The sequence below is a fragment of the Anopheles stephensi genome, chromosome 2 (assembly GCF_013141755.1).
Source record: "Anopheles stephensi strain Indian chromosome 2, UCI_ANSTEP_V1.0, whole genome shotgun sequence".
NCBI classification, from domain to species: Eukaryota; Metazoa; Arthropoda; class Insecta; order Diptera; family Culicidae; genus Anopheles; species Anopheles stephensi.
In genome coordinates, this window is record NC_050202.1 from 45,909,732 (window position 1) to 45,926,196 (window position 16,465).

The 16,465-nt window shown below is 48.5% G+C and overlaps 7 protein-coding genes across 11 annotated transcripts; 4 read left to right on the top strand and 3 right to left on the bottom strand.

Moving 5' to 3' along the window:
* Positions 1 to 100: 100 nt before the first annotated feature.
* LOC118506957 lies at positions 101 to 1,010 on the top strand. Of its 2 annotated transcripts, none has more exons than XM_036044777.1 (2): positions 101 to 253; positions 324 to 1,010. In XM_036044777.1, exon 2 carries the CDS (start codon positions 335 to 337, stop codon positions 728 to 730), a length of 396 nt encoding a protein of 131 aa, XP_035900670.1. In that variant the 5' UTR covers positions 101 to 253; positions 324 to 334; the 3' UTR covers positions 731 to 1,010. The 2 variants fall into 2 exon arrangements, with proteins under 2 accessions (XP_035900670.1, XP_035900671.1); XM_036044778.1 differs by having other exon boundaries at positions 125 to 253; positions 321 to 1,010.
* Positions 1,011 to 1,018: 8 nt separating this feature from the next.
* LOC118506902 (sprT-like domain-containing protein Spartan) lies at positions 1,019 to 3,457 on the top strand. The gene is made up of 2 exons (XM_036044685.1): positions 1,019 to 1,524; positions 1,579 to 3,457. Exons 1-2 carry the CDS (start codon positions 1,129 to 1,131, stop codon positions 3,277 to 3,279), a joined length of 2,097 nt encoding a protein of 698 aa, XP_035900578.1. The 5' UTR covers positions 1,019 to 1,128; the 3' UTR covers positions 3,280 to 3,457.
* Positions 3,440 to 5,778, bottom strand: LOC118506912 (zinc finger protein 813-like). The gene is made up of 3 exons (XM_036044705.1): positions 5,378 to 5,778; positions 5,096 to 5,280; positions 3,440 to 5,021 (listed from the first exon to the last, which is right to left on the bottom strand). The coding sequence occupies exons 1-3, from the start codon at positions 5,498 to 5,500 to the stop codon at positions 3,677 to 3,679; spliced, it is 1,653 nt and encodes a 550-aa protein (XP_035900598.1). The 5' UTR covers positions 5,501 to 5,778; the 3' UTR covers positions 3,440 to 3,676.
* Positions 5,779 to 5,926: 148 nt separating this feature from the next.
* On the bottom strand, positions 5,927 to 11,077 carry LOC118506894. The gene is made up of 4 exons (XM_036044673.1): positions 7,871 to 11,077; positions 7,253 to 7,355; positions 6,870 to 7,174; positions 5,927 to 6,796 (listed from the first exon to the last, which is right to left on the bottom strand). The coding sequence occupies exons 1-4, from the start codon at positions 10,639 to 10,641 to the stop codon at positions 6,694 to 6,696; spliced, it is 3,282 nt and encodes a 1,093-aa protein (XP_035900566.1). The 5' UTR covers positions 10,642 to 11,077; the 3' UTR covers positions 5,927 to 6,693.
* A 286-nt stretch (positions 11,078 to 11,363) lies between these two features.
* LOC118506923 (prostatic acid phosphatase) lies at positions 11,364 to 13,758 on the top strand. 4 transcript variants are annotated; one of them, XM_036044722.1, is made up of 4 exons: positions 11,364 to 11,586; positions 11,824 to 12,062; positions 12,196 to 12,294; positions 12,395 to 13,758. In XM_036044722.1, the coding sequence occupies exons 2-4, from the start codon at positions 11,910 to 11,912 to the stop codon at positions 13,466 to 13,468; spliced, it is 1,326 nt and encodes a 441-aa protein (XP_035900615.1). In that variant the 5' UTR covers positions 11,364 to 11,586; positions 11,824 to 11,909; the 3' UTR covers positions 13,469 to 13,758. The 4 variants fall into 4 exon arrangements, with proteins under 4 accessions (XP_035900615.1, XP_035900614.1, XP_035900613.1 ...); XM_036044721.1 differs by having other exon boundaries at positions 11,367 to 11,586; positions 11,814 to 12,062; XM_036044720.1 differs by having other exon boundaries at positions 11,386 to 11,739; positions 11,814 to 12,062; positions 12,395 to 13,666.
* Positions 13,652 to 16,325, bottom strand: LOC118506921 (endonuclease III-like protein 1). Its single transcript, XM_036044718.1, has 3 exons — positions 16,000 to 16,325; positions 15,078 to 15,926; positions 13,652 to 14,241 (listed from the first exon to the last, which is right to left on the bottom strand). The coding sequence occupies exons 1-3, from the start codon at positions 16,045 to 16,047 to the stop codon at positions 13,798 to 13,800; spliced, it is 1,341 nt and encodes a 446-aa protein (XP_035900611.1). The 5' UTR covers positions 16,048 to 16,325; the 3' UTR covers positions 13,652 to 13,797.
* LOC118506956 (ubiquitin-like protein 4A-B) lies at positions 14,333 to 15,054 on the top strand. Its single transcript, XM_036044776.1, has 2 exons — positions 14,333 to 14,493; positions 14,565 to 15,054. The coding sequence occupies exons 1-2, from the start codon at positions 14,446 to 14,448 to the stop codon at positions 14,934 to 14,936; spliced, it is 420 nt and encodes a 139-aa protein (XP_035900669.1). The 5' UTR covers positions 14,333 to 14,445; the 3' UTR covers positions 14,937 to 15,054.
* Positions 16,326 to 16,465: the final 140 nt, after the last annotated feature.

Sequence of the window (16,465 nt, forward strand, 5' to 3'; positions counted from 1 at the left end):
ATTGTGAGCTTTCAATGCAAGCATTCCTAGCTGCCTTTTAAATTAAAATTTGAAGTTGGAACGGCTAGCTGAGTCACTGTTTATATCCGTGCTGTCAAACTGTGACATTTCAAATAAAGCTACATGGCACTACCTGGTCCTGGACGCACATTGGCCATCTTTCCACATTATTTTGGTGCGTACTGGGAGCCGAAGTTCCAACTCCAAACCTAAATAAGATCCGTTTTCAGTGAGAAAGAATCAGATTTTTCCAGTAAGTACTTGGCGAGCCTCTAGATATATACAACTAACGGGATAACACATTAATGTACTTTTGTTAGTAGCAAGTGCAAAGATGCAGCTGCACGTACGAGGATTGCGCACACACGTTTTGGACGTCCAGCCGGACGACAACATTGCCCATGTGAAAGCCTTGGTGGCCGGACTGGAGTCTGCCGACGTGAGCGAGCTTCACCTGTACTGCGAGGGTAAACCGCTGGCCGAAGATGCCACCGTGGCTCAGCTGACCTCGGTCGAGCTCGATGTCGCTGTGAACCTGCTCGGTGGTAAGGTGCACGGTTCGCTCGCTCGTGCCGGCAAAGTGAAGGGACAGACACCGAAGGTTGAAAAGAAGGAAAAAAAGAAGAAGAAGACTGGTCGCGCTAAGCGACGCATCCAGTACAACCGGCGCTTCTCGAGCGTGGTCCAGGCGTACGGACGTCGCCGTGGTCCGAATGCAAACTCGGCCTAGGCGCGAGCGATGGGAACGACGGGTCAACGCGCAAACTGCTGAGCGGTGAATGATAGGCGATAAAAGCAATCCTCGTCGCGTTTGTCTTACTACGATGGAACGTGGAAATTGGGTCGTTGATGAAGCACACAACACCCGATGGATTGCAAAAGCCTGCGAAATAAACAACACTGTTCGTGGGAGCGCCTGAAAACAAACTCTATCCTAAGTTTTAAACCTGTCGTTGTAAACCACGCCATTTTTTGCTGGATGTAAATAAATCACGCATTGACATTTCCAATCACCGTTTCCCCCAGTTTGTGTTCGTAGCAGCATTTGGGATGTGTTGTGAAACGCGTACCTAGTGCGCAGTGCTACGGGAACTGGCATTATTTAAGCTTACAGCAAACGCACACACGATGGGAAAAGATTTGAACAGCACGCAAAACCTGGTGCACCCGGACTGGGAAATATTGGACCCAACGCCCGACATCTACTCGCTCTTCCCACTGTTTAATCAGAAATTCTTCCAATCCCGATTGTCCTGTGTTCAGCTGGAATGGAGCAAGAAAATGTACAACTGTGCCGGGATCTGTTACCAACGGTCGAACCGTTTGGGGAAAAGCTGTATCATAAGATTGAGTGAACCGCTGCTCAAGTTACGCCCGCGTAAAGATCTAATACAAACGCTGCTACACGAAATGATCCATGCGTACTGTTTCGTGCTTGGCATCCGGGAAGGGAACGGTGGACATGGACCAACGTTTAAGAAAATAATGAACGGCATCAATAAAATAGCGGGCACCAACATTACGGTACGCTTTTCGTCGCATATGTATAAACAAAACTAATTCTTTCCTTATGTTTAGGTTTACCACACGTTTCACGACGAAGTTGACCTGTATAAAACGCACTGGTGGAAGTGTAATGGTCCATGCCAGCACAAGCATCCGTTCTATGGGCTGGTAAAACGTACCACCAATCGCAAACCGGGTTCATACGACTTTTGGTGGAACGAACACAAACTGACCTGTGGCGGTGAGTTCATCAAAATACGGGAGCCATCGCCGAAGCGTAAGCGTGCCAACAAAGAGAATGCTGTGGGTTCATCGCTAACACCTAGCCAGGGTCGTTCGTATGATCCAAAACAGAAAGCTACTCCACCCAGTCAAAAAAACGTTATATCCAACTATTTCAACAACTCTACCTCAACGAGCATTTCACCGAAAAAGCCAACATACACTCCCGGAGCAAAGCCAAACTTTGGTGGTGGCACGTTGGTATTAAGAAAACCCCCCACAGCACAGACGCGTCCGGTAATACCCAAAGTTGAGCATCCACCCGGAACGTCCCGGAAGGTGGGTAACGGAACCATAAGAACCCCGCCGGAAGGTAATTTGCGCAACGTAAAACAGTTTAAAGATTTGACATCCGATGAGGATGAACCACCGAAACGACCGGCGCCTCCTATTCCCGTGTTTACGGGCACTGGATTCGTGCTCGGTTCGGCTGATAGTTCGGGTGAAAGAAGAAGTCGACTGTTGGACAAATTTCCGGTACCTACAAGCAGCAGTGGCAGCAGTGGCAGCGGTGGCGGCAGCAGCAGCAGAACTAAGCCTACTTCATCGAAAAAGCCGCGCATAGAAGTGAAACCCGAACCAAGCAGTAGCACAAGTAACACGATGGAATCCATCTTGTTGTCTGACGATTCCGACGACATATTCGATGCGATTGATTTAACCGCGTTGGACAACATAAAGAAGGAACGCACCGAATCGATCCGCCGCGAAATAGTGGATTCGTTCGAAAACGATGAGATGGATGAAATTGTTCTCATCGACAACGAGTACGATGATGAGCTGGCGGACGAAGAGGCACTCTCCATGATCGATGACACGTTGCTCGATCGGTCGGTGATGGACGAGCTGTTCAATGAGAGTGACGAGCTGATTGAAGATTTTAATCGTACCAATGCAAAAATTAAGATTGAAAACCCGGACGACGAAATTGTGTCCTGTCCCATGTGTTTGGCAAAAATGACTCGTGGCAGGATAGGCGATCATCTTAACCAATGCTACTCACTGATCTCCGGCGAACCAAACCCCTCCACCCGACAGCCATCGCAAGTCCCCAGAGCACGGAACACAAAGCCCAGCGACACAAACCAACCGTCCACTTCGAAGGCCACCACCCCGGCCAGAACTGCATCAGCGTCGACAACAGCAAAGAGCAAGAAAAAATCGCGACCGAGCGATTTGATCACGGCTCAGGAGCAACTGCTACGAGAATGCGGCTACACCGAGCAGGACATAGCGAATGTGCTGGAAGACGCGAGCGTGGAAGATATGCCGGCACCTAGTATGAACGCACTGCGGGAGCAAGTGTTGCGTGACTGTGGCTACACGGATGCTGACATAAGGCGTGTGCTTGATGATGGGTCGCCTGTAGAGTCGGCGAGCAACGAGGTGGAATTTGTTTCGGAGATAGAAAGCTGTGAATGCCCAATCTGTGGTCGATCGGTTACGCTGAACTTGATCAACCAACATCTGGACCAGTGTCTTATCAAATAATGCTCCTTTCTGTATATTTGATAATATAAAATAAGTGTTTTCCATTTTTCGTAAGCAGCTGATGCGGGTCATTTATTAAAAAAAAATTATAAAATTTCAAATTAATTTACTTTACTCACGTTAAAAATGTAGACGATGGAAAAGAGACCGACGATGGATATAAAATTAGAACAGATAACTCAATGGATCCATTTTTATTCCAATCCTATGCTTAAGAAGCACTCACAGCAAGATAACTGACACCTTAGCCACCGTATTGCTCCCGCGACATTACTAGGGAATACAGATTCTGTGCCTTCCTACGTTACTCCACAGGCCACACTGGTACTCTTGTGACCATTCGTCCTTCTTTCCTTTTTCAAACAGTACTATCGATCATTTCGGTTCGGGGGGACAGTCATGTGCCGCCGTCTGGTCTGGTCACGCGAATGGTCTTATCGCATCCAGCAGCAGCAGCAGCGTTACTTTCTCGCTCGTGACACTTCAAATGGATGCGCAGATTATTCTTGGTGGAAAAGCACTTACCACAGTGCTGACACATTTCCGACTTTTCGCCCGTGTGCGTGGTATAATGGGCCCGCAGCTGTTTGGCCGTCGCAAACAATCGTTTGCATTGATCGCACTCGTACTCCTTGAAGTGGGCCTGCAGGTGCGAGATCATGTTGTTCACCTTATCGGTGCTGTAACGTTCGCAGTGATTGCACCTGTACTGCATCGGTTCGCGACTAACTACCGTGTAGTGTTCCACCCATGACTTGGCCGGCCTGTAGTTGTAGTTTTTTGCGTGCACCTTCAGGTGAAGAATCAGGTTGAAGGACGTGTTAAACTTCTTCGGGCACAGCGTACACTGGTAGCTACGCTCCTGGGAATGTTTCTTCAGATGCACGTCGTACGATTCGATTGTTTGCAGCACCTTCTTGCAAACGACACACTCGTAGCCCCGGTTCGCGTCGTGCGTTAGCTCGTGGTTGCGCCGTTTGTTCGGATGGTTGAATACCATCTCGCACTGGCTACATTTCAACGTCGTGGTGTGATACTTCATGTGCTGTTTGAGTGCAGCTTCTGAGCCGTACTGCTTGCCGCATATCTTGCAGTTGACCGTACAGGGAGCACCGCCACCTAGATGGTACGTGTGCGTGTGATAATATTTGCCCGCCGCATTGCTATAGCGACGATCGCAGTAATCGCACTTGATCGGTTGCTCGTGCATCTTCATGTGCGTGTTCAAAGTACGCACACGCGTTAGAACGATCGTTTCCATCACACACTGCTTGCAGGTGTACGGGACCCTATCCACGTGCGTTGCCAAATGTTCTATTAGTGCTTTCCGAGAGCCTAACGGTTCGCTGCTACAAATGTAACATTTGAAATCATGCAGCAGTGGTACACCGCGGTCAGATTTGTGCCGTACCGTGCGTTTCGTTTCATGATTATGGTAGCCGCCGTTTTGCTTCCGCTGTTTCGAGTTGCTTTCTAAACTATGAGAATTTGGAACAAATTGGTCAGTTTCGACACTGCTACCCGTGCTTTCATTGTCACAGTCCTGCTCTTCTCGTGATTCTCCGTCATCCGTCTCCATTTCATGTTGCGATTGCCCACACCGGCTACGAATGCGTGCCGATCTACGGCTGGATTTAATTTCTGGCTCTTCCGCCTGCTGTATAGGCTTACTGTCCCTTGCTTCAGCGTCGTCATTGATGTGCCCAGTTTCTTCCGTTCCGCCAATTGAGCGCTGCGTTTTACTACAATACAAAAACGCAATCAAAATACCTTCCGGCCCTGTACGAAATGTGCTGCTTTTGCTTATTGTACTTACACGGATTCTACTTCCAAGTCACGAGCACCTGTACACTTTTCGTCTTTGTTTGAATGGTGGTCATCAACTGCACAACGCAGCTTGCGATCAGATTCCCGGAACAGCTTTATATGGGCGTCGATAGTTTTCAGCCTCGAAATACACTGTTTGCATATCAGTTTTGAAAATGTATCATCTTCGGCAACCTGTGGAAGCGTAGTAGAGACGTGGATAGTGGCAGGTAGGTAGGTAGGTATCATCAGAACAACTCAATTGCAACGGAGCAAAAGAACCATCGCATACCTCCAGTCTTACAATGTTTCGAATGATAACTAATAGGTCTGGATTCACGCTGGAATCGAACAGTGAGCACAAGTTTTTCCAAGCAGTTAAACACATTCTGCAGATTCGATCGCTTAATACCATGTTTGGTGTTGATTATTCCTGCACAATCCAAAACGGAAAAGTTGCCGCGGAAAAGGAAAACATAAACAACTGCTTGACGTTTCTCTTCGCACCAAAATAACAGCTGTTGCCAGCGTTTTAAACTCACCGTTGGGGAATGTTGTGACGTGACCCTCCCACCGGGATGTGTATATCATACAGTAATTTGATAGCAATGTACTCGATTGTTCGGTTAGCTTCTGATAGATACGACAGCCTCAAACGTAAAGAAGTTTCGACCTACGGGTTTCGGATGCTCCTTCCCCAGCGACAGATTGAACAGCACATACAGGCAAAAAGTCTATCTGGCATGTGCCTACTCTTCACCAAAAAACCGCGAGACTTCTCCATCTAAATTCACCTGTTGTGTGGGACAGAACATAAAAATAAAGACTCGCGCAATGCACCTTTGCGTTCCAGAACACATTTATTTATATCCAACGGTTTGCACCGCAGCTATTGTACCAGCATTGTGTTATGATTGGGTTGGTAAATTTATGCAAGAGTAGTTACATAGTGAGTACGCTTATATGCACAGAGTAGCACCGGCATATAACACAATCCATTAATTTCAGTATCCCAATCTCTCTCTCTCTCTCTCGCTGCATAAGTGGATTAATAATACGTTGCTTTTGTTCATTCCGCAAGCGATTGATGATCGCATCGGTTTGATTAGACATCGACGATACTTATTAAATTTTGCGCCAAAAAGAAAAAAAAAAATTACACACCATATGAATTTCAAAATTATCTCCCACATCCCCACATACTACTGTATCCCGGTAGCGACGACCACCGATAAGATACTTCGATCGGTTTTGTACTGAAATGGTGGTGGTGTGTGTCCGTACTTTAGCCACCAAACAACTTCCAAATGCTTTAGCTTTAGACCAATTGCTTTGCCTAACGGTTGATTATTAGTTGAGACAAACATCAAATCTTGCATGAGAACCCCCAAGGGTCAGAGTGTTTTGAAGAAGAGATTGTAGAAAGCGGGGGTTCGGTCGGTGTAGTACTGCTATTTTAAAATGCACCTTGTTCCAGGACGCATTCAGCCAAACGGCAACGGAGGGATAAATTAAGAAATGATTCGCAAACTAGTGGAGATTGAGTATGTACCGAGAAAGCAATCTTCGGTAATCGGTCTTGGACATGGTGGGGAGGGATTTAACAAATTAATTTCTACGATAGCGTCGCCTGGAGGAGGCATTCTGTGACGATGCTTGCTGGTTCTGCCCGGCGTAAATATTGTTCAGGAAGTCGTCCAAATTGGGTTCACTGACAAAAAAAAAGTAGGGACAAATAGATTAAATTCTCTTCCATCTTTTTAAAACCTCTCATTCGCACTTACTTTGCCCCCGGTTCTTTGCGCGAGCGTCCAATCGGATCCTTGTCCTGCGGCTGGCCCTGTTGATGATGTTGGGATTGCTGTTGCTGTTGGTGGTGGTGCTGCTGCTGCTGCTGCTGTTGCTGCTGCTGCTGCGAGGTGCTGCCCAGGACGATGCGATACTGCACAATGTGCGAGTTAGGTTGCAGATGTGACAATGCACCCTTCTGACAGTTGGCCCATTCCGTGATATCGTACACGTTGCCCTCCATCATTGCGAGATACTTCCAGCGCAATCCGAAGAAACTCGTTTCAGCCCAAATATCTCCCTGTAAATGGTAAGAGATGAATTGCGGGTTGAGGCTCGCGATCTTGTTGTCGGGATGCCCGTTTCCTGAAATCCGTACCTCGCGTGCCGGATGGCGTATCTTGCAGGAACTACACTCTCTGGCGGCGTAGTGTGCCCGTCCGGTCGGTTTTCGAGGATGGCGCAGGCAGCAGCTGCTACATCTGTTGAAACAGAGCGTGAAATGTATAGGAAATATGGAAGCAACAATGTTCCGCTAATTTTACCTTATCAATATACACAATCTTTTGCTCAGTTATCTTAGTTAGGTAGTACTCAAGCTACGATTTATCTTTCAAATCTTCCAGCTAAATTGTTGGTTTTTGGAATCAAAAGAGCTAGCTTCTAGGAAACCCCTAGGATGTTTCTGTATCCTTACGAATCGTTGCACTCAACTGATCTCTCTCACTCGTACTGATCTACAGCGATAACTATATTTTCTCTGGCTCTGAACTGCGCTTTAACACTCTATCTATTTGGTTAATCTATTTTGGTGAATACTGAAGAGCAACTTCTAACATTTTAGCATAAATTCAATCGATAAAAAACATTCATGTATAGTAAAAATGAAGAATTTACAGTGTTCCCTCTCAGTGAAATAGGATACAATAAAGGTCGATAGAACTGCATCTAAACTGAAATCTCGATTTAAAAACACGGTTCAAAATGGGACTCTTACCGTATTGTGTTGGCCGCTTCAGATATTTTCGTGTGCAGCTGCGTCAGCAGATCGTTAATCTCGGACCATGCCTTCTCTGCGTTGAGCGCCTCGGCCAAGCTCTGGTCGTACTCCTTGCGGCTTTCCGGTTCACCGATCAGCTCGAACGACCGTTGCAGCACCTTGAATGCTTCCTCCGCGCCCGGTTGCTTGTTCTTGTCCGGGTGCACCAGCACGGCAATCTTTTTGTAGTGCTTCCGTATCTGCTCCTGGGAGCAGTCCGGACTCACGCCTAAAATACTGTACGCATCCTTACCCTTGCAGTTCAGCAGCGACGACATCGCTTCATCGGCCGTAGATGGCAACCGCCCATCGCGGTACCGATCGGTCGGTTTGCCACCGGTAGGTTCCACCGGCTTCTGCCTACGACAGCGCCGCCAGAACGCCCACCGCGAATCCTTCGCGAAGCGTCCGTCGAACGATTGGCAAACGTTTCGAAACCAAGCACCAGGGCGGGCCGAATTTTTACCCAAATCTTGCCGTAGCTGGCGCACATGCTGCCAACAATACTGGTACCCGGACAGGGCATAGTCCCAGGCAAGCCGCACGCTAAGGTACACCACATCGCTCACCAGCGACCACAGCCAGTGCAGTGCCAGCACCATGTACTCCAGCCACTTGCGGAACAGTTTCTCCAGGAAAGCATACTTTTGATTTTTGCGTGCCCGCACCGAACGCTTGCCGCCCGGCGGCGAAGACGCCGAACTGCCAAACGCTTTGTCCTGCTGCTTTCCAAGCCCGGGGCGGGATGAGGCATTGCGGCCGTTACCACCACCTCCTCCCGTCGCCACCTTCCGGTAGGTGGAGCCCATTCGCGGTGGGTTAATCTTCTCGATATGTGTAACGTTCGTGCCGTTGTTTGTATTTTTCTTCACGTTGTACACGAACGGAAGCTGCTCATGGCGTCCGGCATCGTCCTGCTGGCCGGTCGTTTCCGACGAACCGAAGCTTTCCTGATCGTACTCGTCCGAATCATCATCGTACTCGTCGTCGTACTCTTCCCCGCGATCTTCCTCTTCGGTGGTTTCGTTGGGCCTCGCGTCCTCGTTTCGGGCGGTTTGCAGCAGTCCGGAGGGCTCCTCGGAAGCGTCGTTCGATTGCGCTGTGGATCTGCCTTTCTTACCTGCGAGACCACTTCCCTCGTGACTTCCTTCCGTACCGGTGCGGAAGCTCTTCTCCTTCTTGCCGGTATTAATTACCTTCTCGTTCTTGCGCCCTTTCTCCTGGCCCGATCTTAATGAGGCTTCTGAAGCACCACTGCCATCCACCTTTGAGCTTCCATCCGCGAGTGTGGGAGAAAACGTTCTATTTCCAGCCCCATTTCCCTTCCGCACCGTGCCATCGATGGGCCGTTCCTTCTGGTGGGTCGCTCCCACAACGCTTCCCGCCGATTTTCGATCCCCATTGCCACTCGCACGCTTCGATTCTCGCTTCGATTTGACACACATGGTGCCACCGTTTGATCCATTGCTTCCAGTCGCTTTCGTGCCATTCGGTCCGAGCGCTGCTGGAAGCACATTCACCGGATCCCCGTTGGTAGACGTACCGGCAGCGAACGCATTGCTACCCCCGGCGGGAACATTCTTGCTCAGCACATCGGAGTACGACATGCGCATCGGTTTTACTTCGGCCACAATGCGCTGCTTCTTGTTTACGTTCTGATCAAGCTTGGCCGAATTGTCGTCGTTTTGCTGGTTGTACACGGCCGATGCTGTGGCTACTTTTGTGCTGGTGCGAGAACTGACCGAAACGGTCGGTGAACCGGAAGCCGGAGATCCGTGTGCCGTCGTGCCCGCACCGACCACATTCGGTGGGACGGGATTAATAGCGGGTTTCGATACAGCTGACTTGGTGGGTGAAACGGTACGCTTGCTGGTTCGTTCTTCTCGGTCTGCCGGAGCCATAGGTTGTACGGCGACGGGCACATCGTTGCTGTTCATCTGCGACGAGGGCCCGTTCCCGTACGTGCCGGAGATGGTGGGTGCCCAGTTCCCAACGAGCTGGCTGATCAGTGTGCTTGTAGTGTTGCCGTTTCCATTTTCCAGCGAATGCGACGAGGTGGTCGGTACCGGAACGGAAGGAACATGATGGTTTAGTAGCGTTGGGGCAGTAGAGATGGAGAATTGTGGCAAATGTTGTTGCGGTGGTGGTAGCTGTTGAGTCAGCTGCTGCTGCTGCTGCTGCTGATGTTGTGGCTGCTGCTGCTGCTGCTGTTGCGGGTTATGCAGAGTAAAACCAAACCCCGGAGCAGCCAACAAGAAGCTGCTATTGTTCGAAAACAGCTCGTACCCTTGCTTGTCCTGTACAGTGTGATTCTGGTTTGTGTCCTCCTGGGCACAGGGTATCATACAGGCGGCAGCAGCGGCCTGTTGCTGTTGTTGTTGTGGCTGAGGTTGATACACCACCTTAATCGGTTGCCCGTAGCTATCGGTGTATTCGTCCTCCATCGGTTGGTGCGCACTACCATGGTGCATAGAATACCCTGTTCCTGGCCCACCATAGTTATCCACCATTCCAGCCGCGTTATGATAGAATGCTGCCGCAGTCGACGGTGTTACCACCGGCACGGACGGGACAGCGTACGAGAGATGCTGCGGATGAGGGAGCAGCTGGGGCACGACCGGTTGCTGCAACAGCGTCTGGTGTAGCTGCTGCTGCTGGTAGTGGTGCGGTGGCGGTTGCTGGTTCGGTGGCCAGAAATTTTCATTACCGTCGCGCGTATTATTAGACATTGTCACCGCGGATGCTACCCAGTGCACTAAAAATGACACGAACTGTGCTGTCCTGCGTAAAGTACATCGATCCCGTACGACTGCCCAGCCATGGACGGCCGCAGGACGACGACGGCGATGGTTGATGTGGAACTTCTAAGGCATGCACACATGCGGTGCCTCCAGCAGGCAGTTCTCCGCCCCCTTCCTTACCCAACCACACTACTCCGATCGAACCATACGCTATCGAAAACGCGCGATTTACCACCGACAGCGGCAGAACGGTACACGTCCCGTAATGGTGGGCCCTTTTTTACACTGCAATTGGGCCGAATCCGTACCGCAGCTCACTCTAGCTGACGCGCGGAGCAGAAAATTATCGAAACGAAAGTCCTTTTGTGCCTCCACGAAGACGAGCAGAATATTGTGACAGTAAGAAAAGCAAGAGGAGAAAAAGAAAAATATTCTTATTTCACGCATGCACTGTCAAACTGCATCATGGGCTTCGCGTTTGACAGCTAAGCTCAGGGTGCAGTTCAACCCTGAACCGGTTAAGCATTTAAGCGGTTTTGCTTCCCGAGGGAATCGAAATTGAACCGTATTTTTATTAAATTTCTTACAACCAGGAAGCTTTTCTAGTGAAATTTTTTGTATAAAATCATCCTTTTTATTTGCACCTTAAGCATTTAAATTGTTTCAATGGCGGCTGCTCCAAAATGTCATTGCGCACTCAAGTCTGTCGAACCGGTTCGCGCACCAGGTCCGCAAATCACCATATGGTAGAGTACGCGAAAGCGGCTTTCAAGTGTGCTGTGGCGACGGTAACGGAAAAACATTTCGATTTGGCTTCTCCTCAACAGACAAAGCTCATTGTTACGCTGAGAAACAAGTCCGGTGCCGGAAGCAATGTTTGACCATTGATAAAAGCCTGTTATCACGCATTATCTCATATATTCTTAAATCGAGGTGTGTGTGTGTGTGTGTGTGTGTGTGTGTGTGTGTGTGTGTGTGTGTGTGCGTGTATCTGTTGTGCGTGCTATCATCATAGAAACAAACAAAAGAAACAGCTGCCAATGCTATGCAAATCCCGAAATAGATAGCAAAAAAACATATGGAACGGTTCGTGGGTTGTTGACGCAGCTAGCCGTGATTGCATTGCAGTCTCCTAAGTGGCATTCAATCCGTCTATTAAGCGTTTTGCAGATCAATTTGAATAAGTCGGCAAACGAATTACCACAAGAAACCGTAGCAGGTTCCCGATAAATGAGAACATCTTCATTGCGATAGCGATGGCGGCGACCAAATTCAGCGGGATACAGTTACGGTCATTGACTGCGTTGCTGTTGGTGGCAATGGTGGTAAAGGTGCAGGGCGCTAGCGAAACTGTGAACGCGACGACAAACAGCAATGGAGGCGAAGGAAAGCTCATTTTTGCTCATGTTGTAAGTTGATAAGACAATCTTGCACGATGTGTTTTTGCGTTGTTGTACGGATAGCGGATGTAGCGCAAAACGGTGAAAGCGAAAATAATAATGTTTGTCCTTTGCTGTGTGTGTGTGTTGTGTCTCTTTGTAGCTATTCCGCCATGGTGATCGTACGCCGATCGATCCGTATCCGAATGATCCTTGGAAGGATCCTAGCCATTGGACTGCAGACTGGGGACAGCTAGTGAACGTAAGCCACAATTCTCAAATGCTTTATAATCCCATATTCCCACTAGCCACGCAATTAGTGTATTAATTTTCCGTCTTTCGACCTCTCGTCTGATCGGTAGGCTGGTAAAATGCGCCATTTGATGTTAGGAAAATGGCTGCGCCAACGCTATTCCAGTCTGCTGAAGGATACGTACAGCAACAATGAGATTTACGTTCGTTCTACCGACGTAGATCGTACGTTGATGAGCGCCGAGGCGAACCTCGCCGGACTGTATCCACCGACGGGAGCCGATGTATGGGATTCGGCAATAACTTGGCAACCGATACCGGTGCATACTGTAACCGAGGAGCTGGACAGCGTGTTAGCAGCAAAAAAGCGTTGTCCTGCGTTCGATCACGCGCTAAAGGTGTACCGCCAGTCGGAACCGTACCATTCGTACAACGCGTCATTGGAACAGCTGTACCGGTATGTGACGGAGAAAACGGGCCGCCGATACGATTCCATGTCGTCCGTCCAGAACCTTTACAGTGCGCTACTTATAGAGGATCTGAACAACTTTACGCTGCCCGAATGGACACGGACGGTATATCCGGAACCATTGAAATCGATCTCCGCCATGACGTTTGCCGTCAAGACGAACACAACACAACTGGCCCGCCTGAAGATGGGTCCGCTGGTGAAAGAAATGCTGCAACGCTTCCGATCGAAAGCCAAGGGATCGCTGAAACCGAATCGCTCCGTGTGGATCTACAGTGCGCACGATGTGACGGTCGCTAGCTTGCTGAATGCGCTGCGAGTCTTCGAACTGCATAACCCGCCATTCGCCGCCTGCATTATGCTTGAACTGCGTCAACCGACCGACAGTGAACAGCAGCCATACGTGGAGATATTCTACAAAAACACAACTGCCGAACCGTTCCAGTTTGCAATTCCCGACTGTGGCGTTCGATGCCCGCTGGACAAAATGTTTGAAATTTACGACAACATTATGCCGAAAGATTGGGAATCCGAGTGTCAGTTGTCGCTCCTGTCGATGAGCTACGTTGAGGCGGATCTGAATTCGGCTAGCAGCTTGATTGGGATCGTGCTACTGACTGCCATATCGATGCTCGTCCTCCTGGCCGTTGTAGCCATTGTGAAGCGACGCAACAACATGCACAGCGAACGCTGGTATCTTCGGATCGATGGGTGAGCGGACGGTATCGTTGCATTTACGACCCAATTTTATAAGGTCATGTAAAACGTTTCATAAGGCTGATTTGTACTGTCTGTTGCTATGCTGGAGAGTGTGTCCTGTTTGTTGGCCAAAATGCACTGGTTACTGGATTGAGATTAGTTTGTGATAAATATAAACTCTAGGGACGGAAACGGAATGTACTGTTCGATAAAACCTGCTGGTTTTGTTTAATTACACACGAAAGAACTAGGTTCTGTTTGTACTGGAAGGTGGTAAATAAAAAAAAACAAACGTTTTTAACTGAATTAAATTGAAGAAAAAATGAGATTCGATCAATCTCCGACTTAAAATTCTAAATCTTCCATCTTGACCTCTTTCTTGATCGGTGTGCTTCGTATCGGTTGCTTGCCACGTGCCGGACATATGGAAGCGTTCAGACAATCGTTACAGCGTGGAAAGCGCGATGTACAGATAGTTTGTCCGAATCCAACCAGCAGATGATTTACCTCATCCCACAGCTCGTACGGCAACCATTTTTCCAAGGCTTGGCGCGTTTCTTCCGGGTTCTTCGTTTCCTTCGGAACCCACTGCAACCAGTTGGCTATGCGGTGCACGTGCGTGTCAACCCCAATCCCGGTAACAATGTTCCAGGCGGAACGCATGCAAAGATGGGCCATCTTTTTGCCGACTCCCGGCAGCTTCAGCAAACCTTCGATGCTGTTCGGAATGTCTCCTCCGTACTGGTCAATTAGAATTTGGGACACTTCCTTGATGAAGCGGGTCTTGTTCTGCAAAAGATAATGGGAAACGAATTTTAGCTATGTTTGGCAACACTGCCACTTATGTGTTTTGCCACCGAGGGCTTGTGATCTTTCGTGAACGTCAAACACACGTCAGTTGGGCAGAATGAAAACATAGCAGCAAATATACAACGAGAGCACAACACTTTTGCAGTAGAGAGGCAATAGAAATTGCGTACCTTTCTGCACAAAATGAAGCTAACGATAAAAATACTGAAAGGAGAGGAATACTCCGTTGAGGTGCGTATCTGCGTGCTAGTGGTTCGCTTTGGGCAGTCATTTTTAACAACCGTTCCCCGTTCGCCCCTCAGACCACGCAAGACTCCACAATCCAGCAGATCAAGGAAGAAATCGAGAAAAAAAGCTCAATACCAGTTGAACATCAAAAGCTGCTGCTGGTGGGGAAGGCATTGGCGGACGAGAAGACAGTCGCTTCCTACGGTAACATTTCAGATGGGACAAAACTAACGCTCGTGGTCAAGAAACCGGATCCTCTACGCGACGTCATTTATCGTCACTTCAAGCGCTACCTGCAGGAAGAGCAATCGCAACGATTAACCACGCGATTTATGGACGATTTTGAACAAAAGCTAAACCAACTCAGCTTGGACGATTTGGAAAAGATCGCTACGGAAATGTTAGCTAAAAAGGGACAAAGTGTCACGAGTGCTGAGAATGCATAACCAGCGGGCAAGCGCTGGAAGGATGGGGGCTCGTGAAAAAAGTGATGTTCCATTGACCGATTAACATTGTTTAAATATAAAAAAAAATAAATCATTTCACTATCGTACTGCCGTAAGATGTCTGCGTGCCATGCCACCTACCTTGTAAAACCCGACTGGGTAGATGAGCTGCTGCAGTACTGCACTATCGGTGGCAACAATCGATTCTGGTGTGAGACCATGTTTCTTCAGGCGCAGCATACACTCGTGGTTGGCCTGATCCTTCGTTTGGCTCGACAACATTAGCGACACCAGGCAATGGTAGCGTTTCAGACGGTCCGGCAGTACGGTTTCGCCGCCCTGCGTAAACTGATCACATCCCATCGTATCTACCGGTGCCGGATTCATTCGACGCATTTCGCGAATATGTTCCATCATTTCACGCCAATTTTTTGGCTCCCATTTTGCCTCTTTTGCGTTGTCGGTTGAATCTTCGGCAACGGCTGAAGTTTCTCGTTTAACAGGTGACAAATAATCGACCGGTTCCTGCTTGGTAGGCGTTTGTTCGCAAATTGGCTGTGAAACTATTTCCGCTTCCTCTGGTGGTTCAACTTTGATTTTTACATCAGTCGCCGGTACAGCTGCTTCCAAATTATTGAGAACGCCAGTATTCCCTTTAGCGATCTGCTGTTTTTCTGGCGTCTTGAGAGAACTCGAAGCTTCATTAAGCACTCGAGGGACTACGTTCGGTTCCTGTTTGATAATTGCATTCGTAACAGAAGCACCATCGGCCCGAATATTGTACAGACGCTTTTTACCGGTTCTTTTGTTGGCTGGCGCAACATTTGTGTTGCTTTCAGCTTTGACCTTGGGATTGGGAACACATTTTGTTTCGGTACCGTTGCTTTCTATCGGTTTATCAGGCTGGGTAACCTTCTGTAGAAGGCTTAAGCCCTGCTTTTTGGTGAAATTTCTTGGTTTCTTCGGTGAAAAATAGGGCGATTTTGTTTCCTACAAAGCGACAGAAACATGGGCCGGTTACAACGTTGAAAACCTGATAAATATTAAGAAAAGTTGTATTTACCATCGCTCTAACCAGTATGCGATTAACCCCGAAGCAGACAGTTCGCATCAACCGATAGATGTCCCCGATACAATACAGAGAGACAGATATGAAAGGCCAATCTGGCTTTTGTTTGTTATCCTCGTGGTTTCGCAGAAAGTACGTTCGGAGAGGAAAACCCGCTCTGCTGCCCACACCAAGGCCAAGATGCTACACTCGGCGTGAACGTCAACTGACTGCCAAACGACCAAGGCTTGAATTCTTGGAACGAAATACCGGTTTGTTTTTTTGTGATACCAGGATATCTACGGAATGGATGGAGGAAATTTAGAAGAAAAATTGTTGCACCCAAAACAGGAGCAAAAACAACTCCGCACAACTGTTCAATGCGTAAATAAATAAAAAATCGCCAGCAAACGTTTGGGCTTTGTTCGGTAAATAATTGATTTTTTTGGTGCTATTTTTGGAACCAATTGAACCACACGCT

Excerpts from the sequence above, each read along its gene's own strand:
- LOC118506957 (XM_036044777.1), top strand. The coding sequence starts at position 335 with ATGCAGCTGCACGTACGAGGATTGCGCACACACGTTTTGGACGTCCAG.
- LOC118506902 (XM_036044685.1), top strand. The coding sequence starts at position 1,129 with ATGGGAAAAGATTTGAACAGCACGCAAAACCTGGTGCACCCGGACTGG. Across the intron at positions 1,525-1,578 it reads TAGCGGGCACCAACATTACG|GTTTACCACACGTTTCACGA; the intron begins GTACGCTTTTCG and ends CCTTATGTTTAG.
- LOC118506912 (XM_036044705.1), bottom strand. The coding sequence starts at position 5,500 with ATGGTATTAAGCGATCGAATCTGCAGAATGTGTTTAACTGCTTGGAAA. Across the intron at positions 5,281-5,377 it reads GAAACATTGTAAGACTGGAG|GTTGCCGAAGATGATACATT; the intron begins GTATGCGATGGT and ends ACGCTTCCACAG. Across the intron at positions 5,022-5,095 it reads GACTTGGAAGTAGAATCCGT|TAAAACGCAGCGCTCAATTG; the intron begins GTAAGTACAATA and ends TTTGTATTGTAG.
- LOC118506894 (XM_036044673.1), bottom strand. The coding sequence starts at position 10,641 with ATGTCTAATAATACGCGCGACGGTAATGAAAATTTCTGGCCACCGAAC. Across the intron at positions 7,356-7,870 it reads GAAGCGGCCAACACAATACG|ATGTAGCAGCTGCTGCCTGC; the intron begins GTAAGAGTCCCA and ends CTGTTTCAACAG. Across the intron at positions 7,175-7,252 it reads TACGCCATCCGGCACGCGAG|GGAGATATTTGGGCTGAAAC; the intron begins GTACGGATTTCA and ends TACCATTTACAG.
- LOC118506923 (XM_036044722.1), top strand. The coding sequence starts at position 11,910 with ATGGCGGCGACCAAATTCAGCGGGATACAGTTACGGTCATTGACTGCG. Across the intron at positions 12,063-12,195 it reads AGCTCATTTTTGCTCATGTT|CTATTCCGCCATGGTGATCG; the intron begins GTAAGTTGATAA and ends GTCTCTTTGTAG. Across the intron at positions 12,295-12,394 it reads ACTGGGGACAGCTAGTGAAC|GCTGGTAAAATGCGCCATTT; the intron begins GTAAGCCACAAT and ends TCTGATCGGTAG.
- LOC118506956 (XM_036044776.1), top strand. The coding sequence starts at position 14,446 with ATGAAGCTAACGATAAAAATACTGAAAGGAGAGGAATACTCCGTTGAG. Across the intron at positions 14,494-14,564 it reads GAGAGGAATACTCCGTTGAG|ACCACGCAAGACTCCACAAT; the intron begins GTGCGTATCTGC and ends TTCGCCCCTCAG.
- LOC118506921 (XM_036044718.1), bottom strand. The coding sequence starts at position 16,047 with ATGCGAACTGTCTGCTTCGGGGTTAATCGCATACTGGTTAGAGCGATG. Across the intron at positions 15,927-15,999 it reads GCATACTGGTTAGAGCGATG|GAAACAAAATCGCCCTATTT; the intron begins GTAAATACAACT and ends GTCGCTTTGTAG. Across the intron at positions 14,242-15,077 it reads ACCCAGTCGGGTTTTACAAG|AACAAGACCCGCTTCATCAA; the intron begins GTAGGTGGCATG and ends TATCTTTTGCAG.